The 20,585-nt window shown below is 39.0% G+C and overlaps 2 protein-coding genes across 4 annotated transcripts in view; both read right to left on the bottom strand.

Moving 5' to 3' along the window:
* Window positions 1-1,903: 1,903 nt before the first annotated feature.
* Window positions 1,904-7,864, bottom strand: cdca7a (cell division cycle associated 7a). The gene is made up of 10 exons (XM_051710817.1): window positions 7,722-7,864; window positions 6,711-6,848; window positions 6,365-6,487; window positions 6,041-6,262; window positions 4,791-4,868; window positions 4,510-4,701; window positions 4,234-4,371; window positions 3,855-4,004; window positions 3,147-3,283; window positions 1,904-2,276 (listed from the first exon to the last, which is right to left on the bottom strand). Exons 1-10 carry the CDS (start codon window positions 7,731-7,733, stop codon window positions 2,246-2,248), a joined length of 1,221 nt encoding a protein of 406 aa, XP_051566777.1. The 5' UTR covers window positions 7,734-7,864; the 3' UTR covers window positions 1,904-2,245.
* Window positions 7,865-8,131: 267 nt separating this feature from the next.
* LOC127448344 (mitogen-activated protein kinase kinase kinase 20-like) overlaps window positions 8,132-20,585 on the bottom strand; it is a 57,759-nt gene continuing 45,305 nt past the window's right edge. The window contains exons 17-20 of one of the 3 annotated variants that reach the window (XM_051710791.1): window positions 15,875-15,991; window positions 15,286-15,360; window positions 10,971-11,121; window positions 8,132-10,139 (exon numbers count right to left, since the gene is read on the bottom strand). In XM_051710791.1, coding sequence (XP_051566751.1) covers window positions 9,451-10,139; window positions 10,971-11,121; window positions 15,286-15,360; window positions 15,875-15,991 — 1,032 coding nt within the window. In that variant the 3' untranslated portion in view covers window positions 8,132-9,450. The other 2 variants (XR_007898505.1, XM_051710792.1) reach the window with 2 other exon arrangements.

The raw sequence follows: 20,585 nt of genomic DNA on the forward strand, positions 1-20,585 counted from the left end.
CTCTTACCCTCATCAAGATGGGGCCGAGCAATGATCCTGAGGCATACCTCGACTTATTTGAAAAGACAGCCGAGGTATGGAGATGGCCACCCAACCAATGGGCGGCCTGCCTGTTACCTTTGCTCTCCGGGGAAGCGCAGCTAGCAGCCCAGCAACTTCCTGCCGCCAGCCTCCTCAACTGCAGAGACCTGAAAAAGGCGATCGTACAATGGGTTGGCCGTAGTCCTGAGCAGAACCGGCAGCACTTCAGGACCCTGAAGTTTGGGAAGCACGGCCACCTTTTTGCTTTCACGCAACAGCTCCGGGATGCCTGTTGAAGATGGCTGCTGGCTGAGGGAACCTGTGGCACTGTGAATATCGTCGACCTGGTGACACTGGAGCAGTTCATCTCTCAACTCCTTTGGGGGATGACCAAGTGGGTCCAGTACCACCACCCGGTGTCGCTGGAAGAGGCCGTCCAGCTGGCAGAAGACTACATGGCGGTGTTGCCAGGAGGCAGCGAACCAGAGGCTCTTTATTCTCTCTTTTCTCCTGACTGATGCGCTCGTCAGCCTTTTCAGATCTCCCTCCGCCATCACTATAACGAGAGATAGGTGTAAATGATAATGACAGCCCAGGTGAGGAGTCTTTACACTCTCCCTCTCCCACAGACAGACACATGACCATGCCCCCATCCCCACAGGCTGATATGGGTATCCTTGAAATCCCCATGATCTACAGAATCCATAGACACCAAACTCACTTTTCTCATTTCTTGACCCATTGGTGGCACTGTCTCCAAACTTTGCATTTTCCCCCAGATCATGGTCCTGATGAAGCATACCAAATTTAGGTTCAATATGACAAACCGTTGGCGAGATATAGCCATATAGAAGAGTAATAAAATACTCACGTTGACTGTTTCCGCTACCCCCTGACTCCTCCATTTGCCCTGAAAATACGAACTCTGTTACACTGGTGCTGAAACCTGGGATTTGGAGGATAATGTCGTCATGGACCCTTCACCACTGGGTGAACTAATCAAGTCATGGCCCTGATGAAGCATTCCAAATTTCGGTTCAATACGATAAACCATTGGCAAGATATAGCCTCAGTTCCTGTTTTATGTTGACATCATTAAATTTGTGTTGATAACTTTTCAACAAAATCAAAATTTGGTGTAATTCATCCTGTGCGGATCAGTCTGGAGATTATTTTGAGCCATTTGTTTAGGCAAATCGGGCAAAGTTTGAAGGAATAGTAGCAAATAAGCCCAAGTCATAATCCCAAAATGGCGGCCACTGTAATAGGCAGAGTTTTAATTTAAGCAGTCCATTTGTATCATCAGGATTAGTTTAATTCCATGCAAAAATAATTTAGTTTCTAGGACAAATAGTTCAAAAGATATGTGCAAAAGAAATGAATTTTTGAACTGGTGGTGGTGCTAGAGTTTGTCCTAGAGACCCCAAATATGGTACGGGGGCTAGTCATGCCCTGAAATTAATCTTCACTTCAAAACGACTTAAACGCAACGAGAAACCAATCCTTCATGCAACATTTAATAGCATGACCGTATAAATTTAAGACTTGTTGCTCTGATTTAAGACCTTTTTAAGGCTTTAATTTGCAAAAGGCCAAATTAAGACTTTTCAGACCTGCAGAAACCCTGTTATTAACTTGTTTTAAATTATTTAGTTATCTTGAGCCCCCCTTGGAAGTTTGCAAAGGCCCCCAACTTGAGAACCACTGTAAAATAGTACCCCATTTGACACTTTTCAATAATCAAGACCTGTTAAAAATGGAATACGTTTTCTAAAAGATATGAAACCAAGAACTTTGCACATGCATCTAAAACTAGATTTTCCAATGGATTCATCATTTATATTGGAAAGCCTTATCACTGACACATAAGAACACAAGAAAATCATTTTAAAAAGGCACAAGTTTTATTCAAGTACAACAGCAGTACATTGCGCAGTTAAAAGCTCATGGAAAAACAATTAGGAACAAGTACTGCAGCCAAAACATTTAACAAGTAACCAATACAGTACAGAGATAAAAACACTCTTCCCTTTAAAAAACAATCAGCTTATACATTTAAAACAATGCAAAATGTAAAGACACATGTAGACAAGTCCAACTGTCTACACAAATGAAAAACATAGGGGGTTTTAGGAAGCTCTATGAACCATTCAAAAATGTTTAAAAAGAGACTTAAGAACGTCGTCAGTTATGGTTATAATCAGGTTGAAAACAGTCATCCATTTTATTCACTTTCCTCCAGTTCTTTCTTCAAACTGTGGAGAAAGAGAACAGAAGTTAAAATTCAGCATTTTAGCAGAGTAACCCAAAAGGAATTCACGAGAATCTTTTCTAGCTACCAGCAGTATAAGCAGCCGGTAAGGGCCCCCGAGCCACCAGGGGGCCCGCAAAGCATGTTTTTATTTTTTTTTTATACAGCAGATGCCCTAACCCCACCCCCAACCTAATCTTAACCATATGGAGCCTGTAAGGCTGAGTAGCCTGCCAGGAACAACGTATGGCACCTTTCTCCCATCGCATAAAAACTCAGGCAGCTGTTATGGCTCAATTAGATATAGGGGGCCCATTTGTGGCCCAAGAGGGAAGAGAGAATGTAACTGCAAGGGGAGAGTTGTAGCTAGACAGGCACGTGCATGCTCAAAGGGTTTTTCGTCATCAAGGAGGATTTCGCTTGGGGCCCCCATATGCTCAGAAACAGCCCTGACTCACATAATAGCACCATTAGTATATTGCTAAGCTAACAATACAAAAACAAAGCAAAAAAAATTGCATTAAAATAAATAAATAAACAAATAAGTTCATTTTACCAATTAAAAGCGTCTCAAAATACCTAAATCCACAAATCTAGGGCCACATCTACACTAATCTGCTGAAATTGGAAACCTCCATTCTCGGTTTCCTAACGTTGTCGTTTTCTAAAGTATGCAGTTATGAAGAGCATTTCTGAAAGTCTCAGTTTTTGGTGGAGGACAACAGCATTTCAGTGTGGATGTGTGGTGTAAATGTAACAAGATCAATGCATTTTCAAACAAAAATGGATTAGTGTGGATGGTGCCTTTAAGTAGGCAGCTTATTCGAATGTTACAATAAAATTGAGCAATAATGACTGTTAAAAATAAACATACCTTTTCAGATAAGAGTGCACATTGTCATAGCCGTGGTACTTGGCCAGATACACGAGCACACCTGTAGCACACCGCCCCTCTCTGGCACGACAGAAGCTGCAGTTACAGATACCCCTGCATGGGGGGCAATACCACTCCTAGAAGACAGAAAAAAAAAAAAAAACAAGCTCCGTCATGGCTTAAACTTCAACAGTTTATAGAAATATAATACCGTTTGGTGCAAAGGAATAGCCAAGACAAGTGCTTTTTAAGTCCAGCCAATGTTCCACCATATTGAAAGTAATGTTAAAGAAACAGTTCACCCAAAAATGAAAATTTCATCACAGATGTACGGAAGTGAACATTTGTAGTTAAAAAATATACAAGTATTGTTTTGTTTCTAAAAATAAATCAATCGTTTGGGTTCAGAAGAACTTTATAACTATATATAGTCATATGGATTATTTTGATGCACCCTAAATATGCATTTTGGACCGTCAAAAAAATGGAGAACATTCACTTGCATTGTTTAGAGGAGGCGGCTTGAAATGAAATCCTAAAAATCTTAAATTCTGTTTTGATGAAGAAAAAAACTCAGATACATCTTGAATGGCCTGAGGGCGAGTAAATAATCAGCAAATTTTCATTTTTGGGTGAACTATTCCTTTAAAAGGCTTAAACTTTTTACAGTCAGTGCTACTGAAGAAACCAATGCTGAACATGACTGACCGGGTTCAAGAGGGCATCATGGACCTCTTCTCCATAACGATTTCGGAGACAAGGCCCGCAGAACTGTCCTCGCACACCTACACATTCAAGGTTACGGCAGTTTGTCTTTGTGTCAATGGTCTTCTGACGACACTGATGGCAAGTGGAACCCTGATGAACAAAAGCAAATCCCACATCGTCATGCAGAGTTTACAAGTTCTAAAACAAGCTGCAAAATGAAAAAGGCCCATTTCACTGGGTTGCAAACAGCTGTTATGTAACTCTACAGGCATCAGTTGATGTCTAGGCAAGTGTATTAAAATATAGCTCAGGTGACCCAATCACAAGTGGTCACAAAATTAAGTGGTTAAGTGATTTGATGCATCTAAATGAGACTCACAGTGGCACGGTTGTAAACCTTCTCTCTGACGTTGACACAGACGTTGTCCAGCTCAGCCTGAGTGATCTCCTCCACAGGCCGCACAACATGAGGAATTGCCAGAGAGCTGTTGTAGCTGCGGCGACGTGGCTCTCTCTGCTTAAAAACACCAAAGAAACACTCAATACAGACACATTCACTTTAATGCAAAGGACATTTTGCCACACATGCTGTCGATTAAGGTTCACTTGTATTGAACCTGGAAATATTCCTTTAATTAGCATATTTTTCCCTCACCTCCTCTTCATCATCATCATAGTTTTGGTGTCTGCGGACCAGGCTGAACTTGTCCTCAAGTTCCTCCTCAGGAGTGGGGGAAGGTGGTCCGTCCACCAGAGAGCGTGAACGTGTGTGAGGGCGAGACGTCCTTTCTGGGTTTCTTCGGCGAGTTGCACTGGGTTCCGTTGAGCGGCGTGGAGCACGACGAGGCTGTACACATACACACACAATACAATTATATTCTGAGGGTTAAAAGAAAGAGGAAAACACAGGGGGAAAGCCCAGTCCTGAAACCTTACCGTGTTGCCCTGAGACAAAGATGCCCTCCTCGGAATGAGTCCAGGAACTTTATCCAGCTCAGCCATTAGTTTAGCAAGCTAAAATTAGATGAAGAACACCAGTTAATAAAACTGGAACTAAACTCAATGCCGTAGCAAAACTGACACACTTAAATTCAAATTGCTTTCTATTATTAGCAGTAAATGCAAAATTTAAAAAGCATAATTGCACACGCAGGACCGGGCCTATGAAGGTATATACCTTGCGTCTGTTAAAATGTGTGCTTATGTGCATGTTTGCTCCGAGAGCGCTTGCAGAGTTGCGATAATGCGGATATAAAAATCGTGAAAATGCCAATGGCGCTGTATGTTAAATGTCATTGATGTCTAAAGTGAACATAAACAGCAAAAAAAGCAGATTTGTACAAAATATCAGACTTGAAGTGTAAATGTAACCTAATAGACCTGTGGTCTAGAATAATGTTAAAATAATAATAAATATAAAAGAGAAAATGAGAAAATTGGATGCTGCTCTTGACTGGACAACTTAAGTAGCTTTAAAAAGAATTCATTTATAATCATACAGTAATGACCAATAATTTAATTAGCTTTCTTACATTATTACTTTTTCTATTTCTGAATATTTAGTTGAATACTTTATACAGCTGTTAAAAATTAAAAGCACTGTTTCCTCAACTTGTATTCTTGTTGTATTGTTTTTCTTTGCTAACTTGAAACAACGCTTAAATCAAATTCGTATTTTTTATTTTATTTTTTTTGCAGTAATGAAATTGGTTTTGAGAAGCGTCAAATTGCTTTCAAATCAGTGTAAGAAATTAACTTACATCAAGGGGCAATATTTGCCCCCTGCATTTTTTTTTAGGGGGATTTTTACCTTTGAGGGCGTTTTTTTTCCTAACCATTTAAAACAAACTGTGCCTCATCCATTTATGTCAAATACTTCAATTTAATCCATTCATGAATACAAATTATAATCGTAAATATATTCTCAAGATTGAGAATTTACGCTAAAAAATAAATCATAAAAATAAGTGCACCTTTAATATAGAATTCAAATGGACTTTTGGTTGCGTCCTTCGAGTTTAATAATAATAATAAAGTCATTTCCACCACTTTTCATTGAATTTTCTGGCAAAGTACCTGATTTGTACAAGTTACATAATATAAAATTACTCATTACGTGATTTTGCTCAAACCACCCACCCCTACTAACACATAAAATTATACATGTTGCAAGTGCACATCCTCACCATAGCTTTGTTCTCTTTAATATTCAGTGCTCTCTTCTGCATGAAGTTCTCGCTTTCAGAGTCAGACTCTGGCTCCTTGGGTTTGGGTTTAGACTTGGGCTCGGGTGCGGCAGGCTTTGACGGACTGGCTCGTTTGTTCGGGAACTTCATGGCTACCCTGAGCGTGAATGATCTGCGAGTTTTCCTGGGAGGCGAACAGGTCTCCGTGTCAGAATCCATATTCTGAAAAGAAAGAGACACAATGAGGTGAATGAATGCCACCGTTACTAAGCCATTACGATAAACATGTAGAGCCTTCCTGGAGTATTCACTGTGGTTACAAACCATGTCGGTCATGTCATCATTCAGGTCATTGACAAACCCACTGCACCCCGCCTCAGTCACAGGTGGGATGTTAAACACTTTCTCACTCAGAGCAGAGCTTCTTGTCTGTCTCAGTGGTCTCTTCTACATAAAAAAAGAAATAGAAAAAGAAACGCCACCAATTTATGGTTTGATGATAGAAATGGCAAGTTGATATGTGCACATATGTATGCATGCATGGATGGGAATATTAATTGGATGGATGCTTCACAAAAACACATGTACAAAAGGTACAGAAAATGGTCTTAGCCTTTATCTTTTGGGTAACAAAGCAAAAACTGCACAAATGAAAAAGTGCATGTCGTACCAAGTTCCCAAAACCATCAGATCCAAAACTGTCACAGCTGTCATCTGAAGAGGAGGAGGATGATTCCATAGGAACCACAGCAGTGCTCCTGTAACTGCGCAGGTTCATTCTGGTGGAGGTGGGAGATGCCTGCTGCCTCTGTATGAGAAGAGAACAAGATGAGTCATTATAAAGTCAGTGGGATTAATAGTCCAGAAATTACTCCAAAACCAGCTTAGATCGTTTTTGCCTTCTAACAGAGATCAGTAAGTCTAGTTCTGCGGTTTCGATGCCATTGCTAATAGTACAGTCATTTTATTGGACTCGGGCGCACGGATTCCTTTACTTTTCCCATGCAAACAATATAAACAAACATTGTAAGCGCCAGTGCAGGCAAGACTCCGTTTGCACTTGATATGTCTGGTGGGCGTGAATACAGCTGTAGTCCCTTTCTGAACACAGTTAAAATCAGAATCAAATCTGATGGTCAACATGAATCAAAACCAGTTTAATCTATATGCAACGACTTTGACTGTATTAAAAGTAGCACTTTTAAAGTGCTTACGTTTTAAAATGTAAATCTATTTTCAGCATACATTCAATATTATATTTCAGATTAGTTGTATTACATATTACTGGTAGATAACTTTGCTTTCTTAAAGTTGTAGGCGTCACTGTTCCATCCACGATTTACACCTTTAAACTCTACAACAAACAACTCTTGAAAACAACTATGCCCTCAATACACAGGAAAAACCCATAAGCCGTCCAAAAAAAAAAAAAAAAAAACAACCACACAAAAACAACAACAACAACAAAACACGGACATACGACGAGAACCTAAAGAGTAATGAAACTACATTTTACAACTCTTTGCACAAATGAATGATTCACGCAGAGTCCATTAATTCAATCCAAAATACAAGACAACCCTTAAACAATACACTGCTTGGGTGAGATATAAATATATATATATATATATATATATATATATATATATATATATATAAATATATATATATTGCACTTTACCTTAGAACGCATTGTGTTGTGTTGTTTGTAGTTTGCTTGTAGTTAAGTGCGTGTTGAAATATGCGTCTGGAAATTCGCGGGTAATTTTTTAAAGAGGCGTGGCTCTCTTCAGCGCCACAGTCGAGTCCTGAAAGTTGTATAAAGTTAATAAATTAACACATTCTACTAGATTAAAGATTCTGGGACGGTGTTATCCGATATATTATTAGTTAAATGTGTACTTGGTGATACAATGCTATTAGAACTCTGAAAGTATATGTATGAGGGCGAATAAAATCATGTTTATTTTGACATTGAATTAGCTTTCAGGATGTTTAGCTGTGGCGCCAAACTTCTGAGCTTTTTACAAAAGGACGCGTAAATCGCGCGAAATACTTTTATGATTGAAATCCTTTGACAGATGAAACAGACATGCGTTCCTTCAAAGTAAACTTTTATTAACATTTTATAAAGCGAAAAAATGTATCCAATATAATAATAAATAGATCTGAAATAGCATATAAATGAATTAATCCCCTCTAATACAACAAAATTATATAAACACATTTGCTTGCAGGCAGATATTAATGACACAGTGTAATAGAAACGGCCCATGATTATGATTATCATAAAATATTCAGCATATTTCGAAAACAAAACTCATAAAATGATTCATAAATTATCAAAAAAAAAAAAAAAAAAAAAAAAAAAAAGCAAATTAAATTTAAGCCCTGAGAGTGGTATACACTTTTAGATATTTCAATATGAGAAAAGATGGACATTTTTTTTTCTTTTTCTAAAAAGGCTTCATAATTTATTACATTTAAGATCAGTGTATCCAATTTCATGTTAAACTTTTAACCGTTCTTACGGACATTCTTGTCGTATTTAGAAGATGCTTTTATTAAAGTGTCTTCACAGTATATTTAAGGGCTTTTCACACTTGAAATCGTTAACCTTGGGTTATTCTAAACACTGGGTAAACGGAATCCTGGGTTATCCTGTTTCATGTTTCACACTGTTCATACTTTACCCTGGTTTAATAATTAATCCTGGGTATTCATGTTCCGATGTTTCACACTGTACATTCAAAAACCCTGGTATAATGTTCTTATTTGCATATTTGTGGTGTCGATAACAATGATTGTATGAATACAGCTTGTGACGGACACAACCTGCCAATGGAGGCGCTCACTTCTATTGGAATGTCGCAAGGCAAATCAGCTCTATTTGTCTTTCGTCTTCTGAAATATGCAGCAAAAACACGGAATACTGTCTCCTCATCATGTCAGTTATCACGCTTGCCACCACTGTTTGACACTTAACCGGCAGTTTCCCTCAGACAGAGAACGTATAAACAGGGCGTGAAAGTTTCAGCAATGGTACAAAGCACATAGTTTCACACTGTATATCTTTGGCACCACAAAAGGGGGTTAACTCCGCAAATGCGGGGCTAACCCTGCTCTGGAGCAGGGTTTTATAACCCTGGGTAAAAAGCGGTGCTAACCCCCTTTCAAAATTACAAGTGTGAAACATTGCTTTGCCTGGGGTTAAAAGCGTGGTTTAGAATGCAGACAACCCGGTGTTAAGCGCAGTGTGAAAAGCCATTTACAATCACTTTGGAAAAACTAGGGTTTTGTGCCTAAAGAACATAATATTGACAAGGTCGTCTTGGTAACTCTCCAAGCTATTCCTACCACAGCCTTGCATCACTACCAACCCCCTACAACTGAACACACTTTGCAAATGTTCAACTTCGGCCACGCCCACCACCTCTCCCTCCTCTCCTTGGACGACCTCTGGCCGGCCTCACTTCATGGTGTTTATGATCCTGTTTATTAGATTTCTTTTTTTCTACTTTAATCCACTCCCCATCACTGGCTCCAACCTCTTCAGATGCCCCTTTCTGCTTTGGCCCTTCAGTTACCATTGACATCCCTGGTATTGGCCGCTGGTGGTAAGATGGCGTTACATATGACTGGCTGTTACGTGGTCGTCCGGTTTGTTGAAATCCTCTGGACCCTTTCTGCGTCATCTGATTAAATCTCCTGGCTTCTCCTCTTCCTCCTCCAGTGATTATAAATGTGTGGTCATAGTAGCTTTTACTGTTGTAGTTATGTTTAGCTCCAGCACTAGGTGGGCGCTCGCGCTCTGAGGTGCTCTCTGATGTTGTGCTGGATGGGCTGCTGCCCTTTGACCCCAGATGTATCGTGGAGAGTTTGACTGAGAGCGTGGGGGAGGAGCTCCGTGAGTCTGTCCATGGAGAGAGAGGGCTGCGATTGGGTGATCTCCTCACAGCAGCGGCGTAAGATGATTGGCTCCCGATGACAGACAGAAACTGGGGGAGGGTCATGTTTTCAGGCCGACTTGCGGGCTCCTGGGTGGCCTGCTCTATCATTTGCTTCATTCTCAGACTGTAAATCCATCTGGGATCAACACCTGATAGAGAAACACAAATAATATAAGCATGAAAAAGAGGGCAAACCAATGATACACATAGGGCCCAACTTTCATACTCATGTTAGATGCAGGGCTATGCGCTACGACCGTGCCCTTAATTTAAATTTTTTTTCGTGAGAGCACTAAATCTAAGTAAGTGCGCAAACAGTAGGTGTATTCACAAAAATATATGAGAGGTCCATGTAAATGATGTGGCGCAAGCCCTAATTTGCTATTGTTGTGAGAAATACTGTAAATAATTGTGTTTAAGACCCATGTCTATTCTCAGCGCAAAGTCTAAAATCAGTCAGTGTATTTGCAGTTTGGGGATTCCACCAGCAGGTGCTATCAAAGTACATCTCCAAACTCTGGAATTACTGTATATTGCTTATACGATTTGCACTAACCCACTTACGGATCACTCTAATCCTTCTTTTTAAATATTTTTTATTTTTTTTATTTTGAAGCAGCCTAAATGTAATATGTAATATATAGTCAAAAGTACTAGCGTGCATGCTCCATTTGTTTAAATGAGTGTTCTCACCGATATGTTTGTTTGGTTGTTCTGCTTCGTTGAGTTTTGACATTTTGTTTTATATAGGCCTATGATTTTATTTTTTACATACAGTAGGCCTATGGCATTTCAGCAATCCAGTTGTAACCCAGCCGGTTGACACTTTATACTGTCGCCATAACATATATCACCATAACGCCCAGCCCTATTCTGTAACATTTAACTAACTACAAAAAATTTCAAATAAAATAAGAAAACCCTACAATAAAACACATTTCAGTCTATCACCAAACAATCCCTAATCATCAGAGTTTTACCTGAGTTGGACCTGCTTCTGTTGTAAGCTTCTCTGATAGTTGGTGCCGTCTCAATGACCAACTCTACAGGTTTGATCACGTCCCTCCCACTGTCTGGACTCCACTGCAGTGTGTGCACATGCCTTGTGCACTTAGGAGATCTCACATTACTCTGACAGGAAACCAAGAAGATGGTGAAAACAGTGATGCAAATGACTCACAGCACAAAACCTTCCCTTCATCATCCATGGCAGGTTTAAAATAATGTTTTCTAATTGGCTAGAACATATACCACATTTACACTAAATCGGCATGAAACGACATTTAAACCCATTTTACTTTCATAACCTGACATATTTCTAAATGAAACAGGATACTCAACCAGAAAAAAGTAGGCTGGGACTTGATTCCATCCATCGAATTGATTGGATCATGAAAAGTAGACTTTATATGGAGCGCAAAAGTCCAAGTACTCAGCTGCGTTGGTACATTTTCCATAGGGATTTCATAAAATCGATTACGATTATGTCATTAACAGTGCATCATGGGAGTGGCCGGTTGCTGCCGGGCTCATTATGCGCTATTTGTTTGCGATTCTCTGATTGGTGGATCTTACTCTTGAGGAACGTAGGCAGGGGTTAAATTGGGCAGGAACTGTCCGGAACAGTGTTCCAGCATCTCACCACAGCATTCTGGTGTCGTGATCAATTTATACTGTATATATACACTGTATATGTACTTAGACTGCACAGAAATGTCATTGGCAGCTGTTCCCTTATAAGGTGAACTTTAAGGTACGCAGATATGCAATATATATATATATATATATTTTTTTTTTTGTGGTTCAGTAACTCTGTAGCAGATAGCTTGCAAAATGTACGCTTAAAAAAATTTAATTTCATGATCTATAGCTTTAGTTACAGTATATAATATTACGTGTAACGTGATTTAAAAGTCATAAATTGTCGAATTTACAAAGTTATATTGACATACACTATATTGCCAAAAGTATTCACTCATCTGCCTTTAGACGCATATGAACTTAAGTGACATCCCATTCTAAATCCATAGGGCTTAATATGACGTCGGCCCACCCTTTGCAGCTATAACAGCTTCAACTCTTCTGGGAAGGCTTTCCACAAGGTTTAGGAGTGTGTTTATAGGAATTTTTGACCATTCTTCCAGAAGCGCATTTGTGAAGTCAGACACTCTGTGCAGGCCAGTCAAGTTCTTCCACACCAAACTCGCTCATCCATGTCTTTATGGACCTTGCTTTGTGCACTGGTGCACAGTCATGTTGGAACAGGAAGGGGCCATCCCCAAACTGTTTCCACAAAGTTGGGAGCATGGAATTGTCCAAAATCTCTTGGTATGCTGAAGCACTCAGAGTTCCTTTCACTGGAACTAAGGGGCCAAGCCCAGCTCCTGAAAAACAACCCCACACCATAATCCCCCCTCCACCAAACTTCACAGTTGGCACAATGCAGTCAGACAAGTACCGTTCTCCTGGCAACTGCCAAACCCAGACTCGTCCATCAGATTGCCAGATGGAGAAGCATGATTCGTCACTCCAGAGAACGCGTCTCCACTGCTCTAGAGTCCAGTGGCGGCGTGCTTTACACCACTGCATCCGACGCTTTGCATTGCACTTGGTGATGTATGGCTTGGATGCAGCTGCTCGGCCATGGAAACCCATTCCATGAAGCTCTCTACGCACTCTTCTTGAGCTAATCTGAAGGCCACATGAACTTTGGAGGTCTGTAGCGATTGACTCTGCAGAAAGTTGGCGACCTCTGCGCGCTATGCGCCTCAGCATCCGCTGACCCCGCTCTGTCATTTTACGTGGCCTACCACTTCGTGGATGAGTTGCTGTCATACCCAATCGCTTCCACTTTGTTATAATACCACTGACAGTTGACTGTGGAATATTTAGTAGCGAGGAAATTTCACGACTGGACTTGTTGCACAGGTGGCATCCTATCACAATACCACGCTGGAATTCACTGAGCTCCTGAGAGCGGCCCATTCTTTCACAAATGTTTGTAGAAGCAGTCTGCATGCCTAGGTGCTTCATTTTATACACCTGTGGCCATGGAAGTGATTGGAACACCTGAATTCAATTATTTGGATGGGTGAGCGAATACTTTTGGCAATATAGTGTATATCATAAAAAGATTTTGTAGGATTTCTACTCAGGCAGTGAATAGAGCGCAACAGTCTGGTTCAGGAAGTAAAAATCCCATTCAGTTTTTAAATAGACAAATTGATTTTCAACGATAACTTACCGTGAGCTCAGAGGTTCTTCATCGATAGTATTTGCTTCAGTTGAAGTCATCCGTCTGCATTATTTCAGCTTCGTTGTTTAAATAGCGTGTTTGATAGCGGAATTCCTGGCAAACCACTACATTACCCATGATCCCACAGAGTGTGGTTCACCATGGCCAACGAAGCCCATGAAATTTGCCTCGGAGTGACCGCCCACTCCTACGATGCACTGTGAGTGACATAATCGAGTCGGTGTCACTTCATCCTTAAACTACTAATTTGTTTGCACATATCGGAATATTTTGCAATAAACATAAAATATATTGTTTCTATACTCCTAATCAACAACCTTAAATCAATAGTTTGAGATATTCCCATCATTTTTTATTCAATTACATCATTGGCAATGCTTCATGGGATTGTAGTTTGTACCCTTGTGAAAGACGGTAAGTACACAGCTTTGTACCTTTGTCTTTTTGTCCAATTTTCAAATACTTTTTTGCCTCTAAACAAAGTTTGTGATGTTTTGATTCACCTCGAAGCTGGTTGGTTTGGTTCATGGCTCATTAAATATTATGAAAGATTTTATAAAAAGTCTATGCAAAAAATGAATAGGAAAAATACTTTTGGAACCCAGCCAGTGGAATCGCTATGACGTCAGATGGGGACTTGATTTCACGGGGTATTAAGATGCGTCTTGGGTAATCCAATCACAGGTGGTCAGACGAGACACATCGCTATTTACACCTGGTCACTTAAATGCGTCTCTTGTGACCACTTGCACTCAGATTTGGAGGGGAGGGTCTCTGATTTCATTACGACATACATCAATCATGTTACTGCATGACAGTAAAGCACAACAAAGTCAGAAAAGACAAAGAAAGCACGAAAAGTTTTCTCCCAGATGCAGCTGATATTTAATCTAAGCACTTTATATTGATATTTAATCAAACTACACAATGATGACTCTAAGACTTTATAGATATTAGAGTTTCATTTTCTGTTAATGCATGATCTTCTGTAAAGCTGTTTAGAAATGATGTGTGTTGTGAAAACGCTATACAAATAAAAATGACTTGACTTGACTTAAGCACAAGTGCAACATTTCAAGCACAATTATCCATTATTTTAGTGGATTAGTTGTATTAACCTGAGCTGCAGATGTTTGCGCTTCTCATAAGTGTCCCTGCATGTTGATATCAGACACGCTGAAGAAGATCCGTGAAGTTCTCATGTTTGTGTATACTGTATATCCGCTTTTTAAAATTTTCCTATCATACGGTTATTTTCTTTTAAAGCCACTCGTAACTGGTAAAGTTTAAAGTCTTGTTTTAGTGCAGCGGTTGATTGACAGACGAGGGGTGGTGCTACGCTGCTGCCGGGTCACATTCAGGACAGATTACCGTTTACACATCAAATGTTACGCGGTTATATGCATTTTTGACCAAATTCGGATGTGTTTTTTGTGACCCCATTTACACCTGGTATTAAAATATGTTTTTGGCGATCTGATCACATGTGGTCAGCGCTAAATACAGGTCTAAGCAGGTCTAAAACATTTTGTGATAACATCACAAAAAAACACATAAAAGTGTGGTCAAAAACGCATATGACTGCATCACATTTGAGGTGTAAATGCTAATCCATCCTGAATGCGTCTAGGACAGCAGCGAAGTGCCTCCCCTCACCTGTCCATCCACTGCTGTGCTAAAACAAGAGTTTAAACTTTGCCGGTTACGAGCGGCTTTAAAAGAAAAGAATCATCCGATAGGGAAATTTAATAAAGCGGATACAAACACAAACTCAAAAACTTCACAGATCTTCTACAGTATGTCTAAAATAAACATGCATGGACGCCAGACTGTTGCGCTCTATTACTGGTGTTTGGATGGGAAGCGTTAAAATAAGAGGGCTAGGTGATGTCAGCCATAGTCAGATATTACATTTGGATGAACTCATGAATTGTTCATGTTGTTTTAAGAAAGTAAATAGGTCATATTTAAACATTTTTATCTCATGGTGACTTCAAGTCAACAGGAATTCAGCAAAAAAAAAAAAAACAGGTACATACCTCATAGTTTACTATGCAGTCAACGGTTTGTGTGCCTGATATTCCGACTATCCATTTATCCATCACAAACGGAGGCTGCAAAAACAGTAAAGCACATCAGTATTACAACATACTCATAGGTCTTTCTACTCATGACACATTTAAAACTTGTATTGGTGGAGTAAACATCAGTTAACCCTGGTGGAAAAAACAGCTTAAGCTGGTAGCTGTGTTTTGGAACATGGTAGCTGGATTAAGCTGGTCATAAACTGGTTGAAGCTGGTCACGAGCTGGTCCAAGCTGGTCATTAGCAGGTCCAAGCTGGGAGACCAATCTGGTCAAGCTGGTTTTTGGAAGATGGTAGCTGGTCGACCAGCTTATGACCGCTCATGACCAGCTTCGACCAGTTTATGACCAGCTTAAACCAGCTACCATGTTCCAAAACACAGCTACCAGCTTAAGCTGGTTTTTCCACTAGGGTTGTGAGGCATAAACAGCTTCATGACACAATCATATCAGCTAAACAACATTAACTGAACTAATGTCTCATCTCCTGCATTCCTCAAACATAATGGAAACATAATTGACAGTGATATATGGCATCTCTCACCTTGGTCATCTTTAATACATCTACATCTGATCTGTTGGCATTAAAGGTCACGTCTTTGATATATGCTATTGCCACCTCATCTCCATCACGCTCCATGTACATTTTCCATTTACAGTCCTGCAGAGGTCACAGAGATAGAGTGAGATACAAATGAGACAACAACAGATAGTATGAGGTTAAAGTGTTGCATCTTGTGCAGGTAAAAGTGAGCATACATATGAGGCTTGTTTTCAACAAACAGATGTAAAGACCTGTACATTTACATTATTAGCTGTGTGAGTGTAATATAACCCAACAGCACAACCTAGAGGCAACAATGGGTATTATGTACAATTTTGAGTGGCGCTTGCCTGTGCAAAACTCATCCGCACAATGCTAGGGTGTTGTGGGTGGTTGCTAATGTGTTATGAGAGTTTTTGAGCATGTTGCTAGAGCTTCACTAAGTGGTTGCTTACTAACTCAAGTCAAAAGGGCCCACCCCAAAGTCTCTATGATATTCAACTTATAGCTCAAGTCCCTCCTTAAATGTAGGTATAAGGGGTTATTTCTCCTGTTTTATCACTTAAGTAATAGCACACTATTTGCTGTGCAAAAGTTGCAGCAACGATACTAGCGTGTTGTGGGTGGTTGTGTGGGCTTTGCTATGTGGTTGCTAAGGTATTTTCAGTGTTTTTAGCAGGTATCATTCATGTTCAAGGTTTATTCAAATCCCTAACTCTAAGTATGAGCAATAGTAATGGTGATGCTTGACTTAGCAAACACCACTAATAATACTATAGAAATACAATACTGGCTTTTTGAGTGTTCCCTTAAAGGAATATTCCGGGTTCAACGCAAGTTAAGCTCAATCGTCAGCATTTGTGGCATAATGTTGGTTACTACAAAAAATTATTTCGATTTGTCCCTCCTTTTCTTAAAAAATTAAAATAAATAAAAAATCTGTGTTACAGTGAGGCACTTACAATTGAAGTGAATGGGGCCAATCCATAAATGTTAAAATACTCACTGTTTCAAAAGTACATTTACAGCATTTTCTACAAAACTACTGATTTACCTAAAAAATAAAACAAGTAAAATGTATTAGAATACTTTCCTTGCACCTTGAATACACGTGAGGGTACAAAACTTAATCAGTAATTTCCAAAAAAGTTTTAAAACACATTTTTCAAAGTATTGTTTTTATTTATTTTTTTTTTTTTGACAATTATAATGAATTTTTGAGTCACTAATATCAAGAAGATGTCTTAAGGTTACTCCTTTTGACCTTAACAAAATGTACCTTGTCATAATGTAAAAAGAAATCAGATTGTTTTAAAACTTCACACAGTCATGAGGGTCTTAAGAGGCTTTCTGTGATTTATGGTTTTATTAATTAATGTATTTATTTATTTATTGTTAAATTTATGGCTACCTCCATGTTGGTTACACCACCTGACTTTAATTAGATGGACAAACATTTAAAAAATATTATTAAAAAAATAATCTTTTTAGTCAAAGAACTGAGCATGTTTGTTTCTCAGGAATGACAAGAGCCAGAGACACTAACATCCATTCTCATTTACATTAGCAATGGAAATGAGGCCCCTTTCTGCGAGGGCATGCTACAAACGACTGAGCCGGGCATGCTGGACTGAGCGCTACACGCAGACAGAGCAGTAATGATCTGTCCAATCTGCCAGCCCGCCGCTCAGGTTAAAGGTAACAGCTTAAAGCACATGGCCGCTACTGTCAGAGTGCATCCAGTTCGCACTGCAGTGACTGCACACAGTGTCTCACAGCAAAAATGAATTAATAAATCAATAACAATTTATGTCTTGTTTTCCACTAAAAATATCCAAAACTATGATAATAAAATTCATAATCATCTTGCCAAAAATGTTGTTAAATATATGTAATTATTATTATTATTATTATTATTTTTATTTTTTTTGCAGAATGAGAATTACTTTTTATTAACACATTAATACTGCAGTTTTACCACAAATACCATGGTAAAATATTATTACTTTAGTGAAACCGTGGTAAATTTTGTGGTTATGCTTTTACTACAAATGCCATAGTTTAACTCTAGTTACTGTAGTAAAACCATAGTAAATTTCATAAGGGATGGATAAAGGTATTGTGAGAGAACCCAAAATAAATCTGAAGGAATGCAAAGCTTATTGCAAGGGAATGCAAACTATTGGAAGGGAATGCAAAACTTATTGCGAGGGAACACAAACTATTGCAAATGAATGCAAAAGTTATTACGAGGGAGCGTAAAACTATTGTGAAGGAACAGAAACTATTGCAAGGGAACGTAAAATATTGCGAGGGAATGCAAAAGTATTGTGAGGGAATGTAAACTATTGCGCTGGAACACAAAAGCTATTGCGAAGAAACATTAAACTATTGTGACAAAATGCAAAACTTATTGTGAGAGATCACAAAATTAATTACGAAGGAATGCAAAACTTACTGTGAGGGAATGCAAAACATAAAACATAAAAAAAGATAAAACTTATTGCAAGTGAACGCAAACTACTGCACATGAACGCAAACTTATTGCAAAGGAAAATATATCTTGTATTAAGTATGTTTAGATATATTTAATGGAAAACAAGTCAAAAACACTGAGTACATTTTTGTTTTTACAGTGCTCAAGAGAGAATGTGCATGTGTGTGCAGTGAGTAACGGCTGTTTCACATTGCAAGCGTGAGAGGCGCATTTTTTTTCCATCCATAATAACAGATTAGACCAAGGGTCTTCAACAGGGGGTCTGCAGACCCCTGGTATCGCAGGGGGTCCGCAAATTATTGTTTGATCCACCATTGGCATTTGTAATAATCACTCACTCGCACACGAGCGATAGTGAGTGAGAGGAGTATGTATTTTAATCCATCCACATGTTATTGGCAAGTCCTTTGCACCTGCATGCCAAATCTTAAAGTGTGACTAAACTGCGCTACTCAGCAGAAGTATGCAGTGCGAACAAACCGTTCATGCGACCACTGCTCATCATGAGCCGGTAAAAGCATTACACACATCGGGTTCAGCGGTGCTGCAGAGGAGGCTCGAGTGAGTAAACGCGCCTGCTTGCATTGGTCACGCTGTGTGGTTGAGCAGATGACAGCTTACAGTTTATTTTGTTATTAGTTACTTTTTGTTTTCAGAACAATAGCTCACTTGTCTGGTGTAAATTTACCACTGAGATTATCAAACTGGCATACATGAACTTAACGTTCCACACACACTCAAATCAACATAATTAAAGGTGCAATCAGTTATTGTTTTCCTCATTACAAATTTTTACTCAATGAAATGAACAGTAATTTTAGAAATATATGTATAAAATCAACCACTCAAATGAGATGAAGACTCCATTTTAGTAACCTTCTCAAGATCTGTCTGTTTTTCTGTCTGTCTGTCTGTCTAACTATCTCTTTGTCTTTTTATTTCTTTTTGGTGGAGGTTTGGCACAGGGATTAACAAGGAAAATTGAAAATGTCACTTCATGTCAAAGATGCTGCAGACCCCTGTTATACATCCCGCTGAAAAGACCAGCTAAAACCAGCCTAAGCCACAGCATGTGAGCGAAGCGGAGTGGTGTGACACTCTGCTCAATAACCCGCTTCCATGCCTGTGCACTCCACTCAGCCGCTCACGGCCCAAGCGGACGCTCCGCTCAAGTACCGCTCACACTCACCGATAAAAAAGTGTTCGCTTAAATCCCGCTCCAACATTAAATGTCTCTGTAGTATACTTGGTTCCAAGCATGTACACAGGGGGTAGCTACAGTGGCCCAAGCAACTGCACCTTTGCCCACATGGGCTTAGGTTCCCCTCTGGGTGAAATATAGACTATAGGCTGACACTCATTAAATTATCAAATGATTAGCAGGGTTGGGAGGATTACTTTTGAAATGTATTCCACTACAGATTACAGAATACATGCTGTAAAATGTAATTTGTAACATATTCCGTTAGATTACTCAAGGTCAGTAACGTATTCTAAATACTTTGGATTACTTCTTCAGCACTGGTAGATTTTTTCACTTGTTTTGACTATAAAAACTCTGCCAGTACAGTAAGACAAAATACACATGTTAAAAATACATTCTCTGAAAAACCTAAATATCTTATGCAGTGTTGTTTCTAAAACAAGATAAATCTAATTGATCTTGTTTTAAGGATTTTTTTATATTTTTACAGTAAAACAATACAAAAATTATTATCAAGAATATGATTTTTGCCCTAATATCAAAGGTCTTACTAGAAAAAAAGAAATTATGATCCAAAGTGAATTTTCTTGATAAAGAAATATGATCATGCCTAGTAACATGCATGTAAAATGGCTAGAAATAGCATTTTATCTTAGCGTAAAGCTGACAATTTACACAAGGTTTATTTCTATTTCTTCTGCTCCAAACTTACTTCAAACTTACTTCTCTGTCTGCTCGTATGAATGTAACACATCATATGAAAGTGTTTCACTGCTGTTCAAATGCACTTTGGATCGCATCATTTATATGGATAAATGTTTTCCATCTGAAAGGACTAAATATTAAATGAAACAAATGACAATAAAATGCAAAGTAATCTCTTCAGTAATCAAAATACTTTTTGAATGTAACTGTATTCTAATGACCAATGATTTAAATTGTAACTGTAGTGTAATACAGTTACTAATATTTAATATTTTAAATACGTAATCCCGTTACATGTATTCCGT

This window comes from Myxocyprinus asiaticus, chromosome 11, assembly GCF_019703515.2.
Source record: "Myxocyprinus asiaticus isolate MX2 ecotype Aquarium Trade chromosome 11, UBuf_Myxa_2, whole genome shotgun sequence".
Taxonomy (NCBI): Eukaryota; Metazoa; Chordata; class Actinopteri; order Cypriniformes; family Catostomidae; genus Myxocyprinus; species Myxocyprinus asiaticus.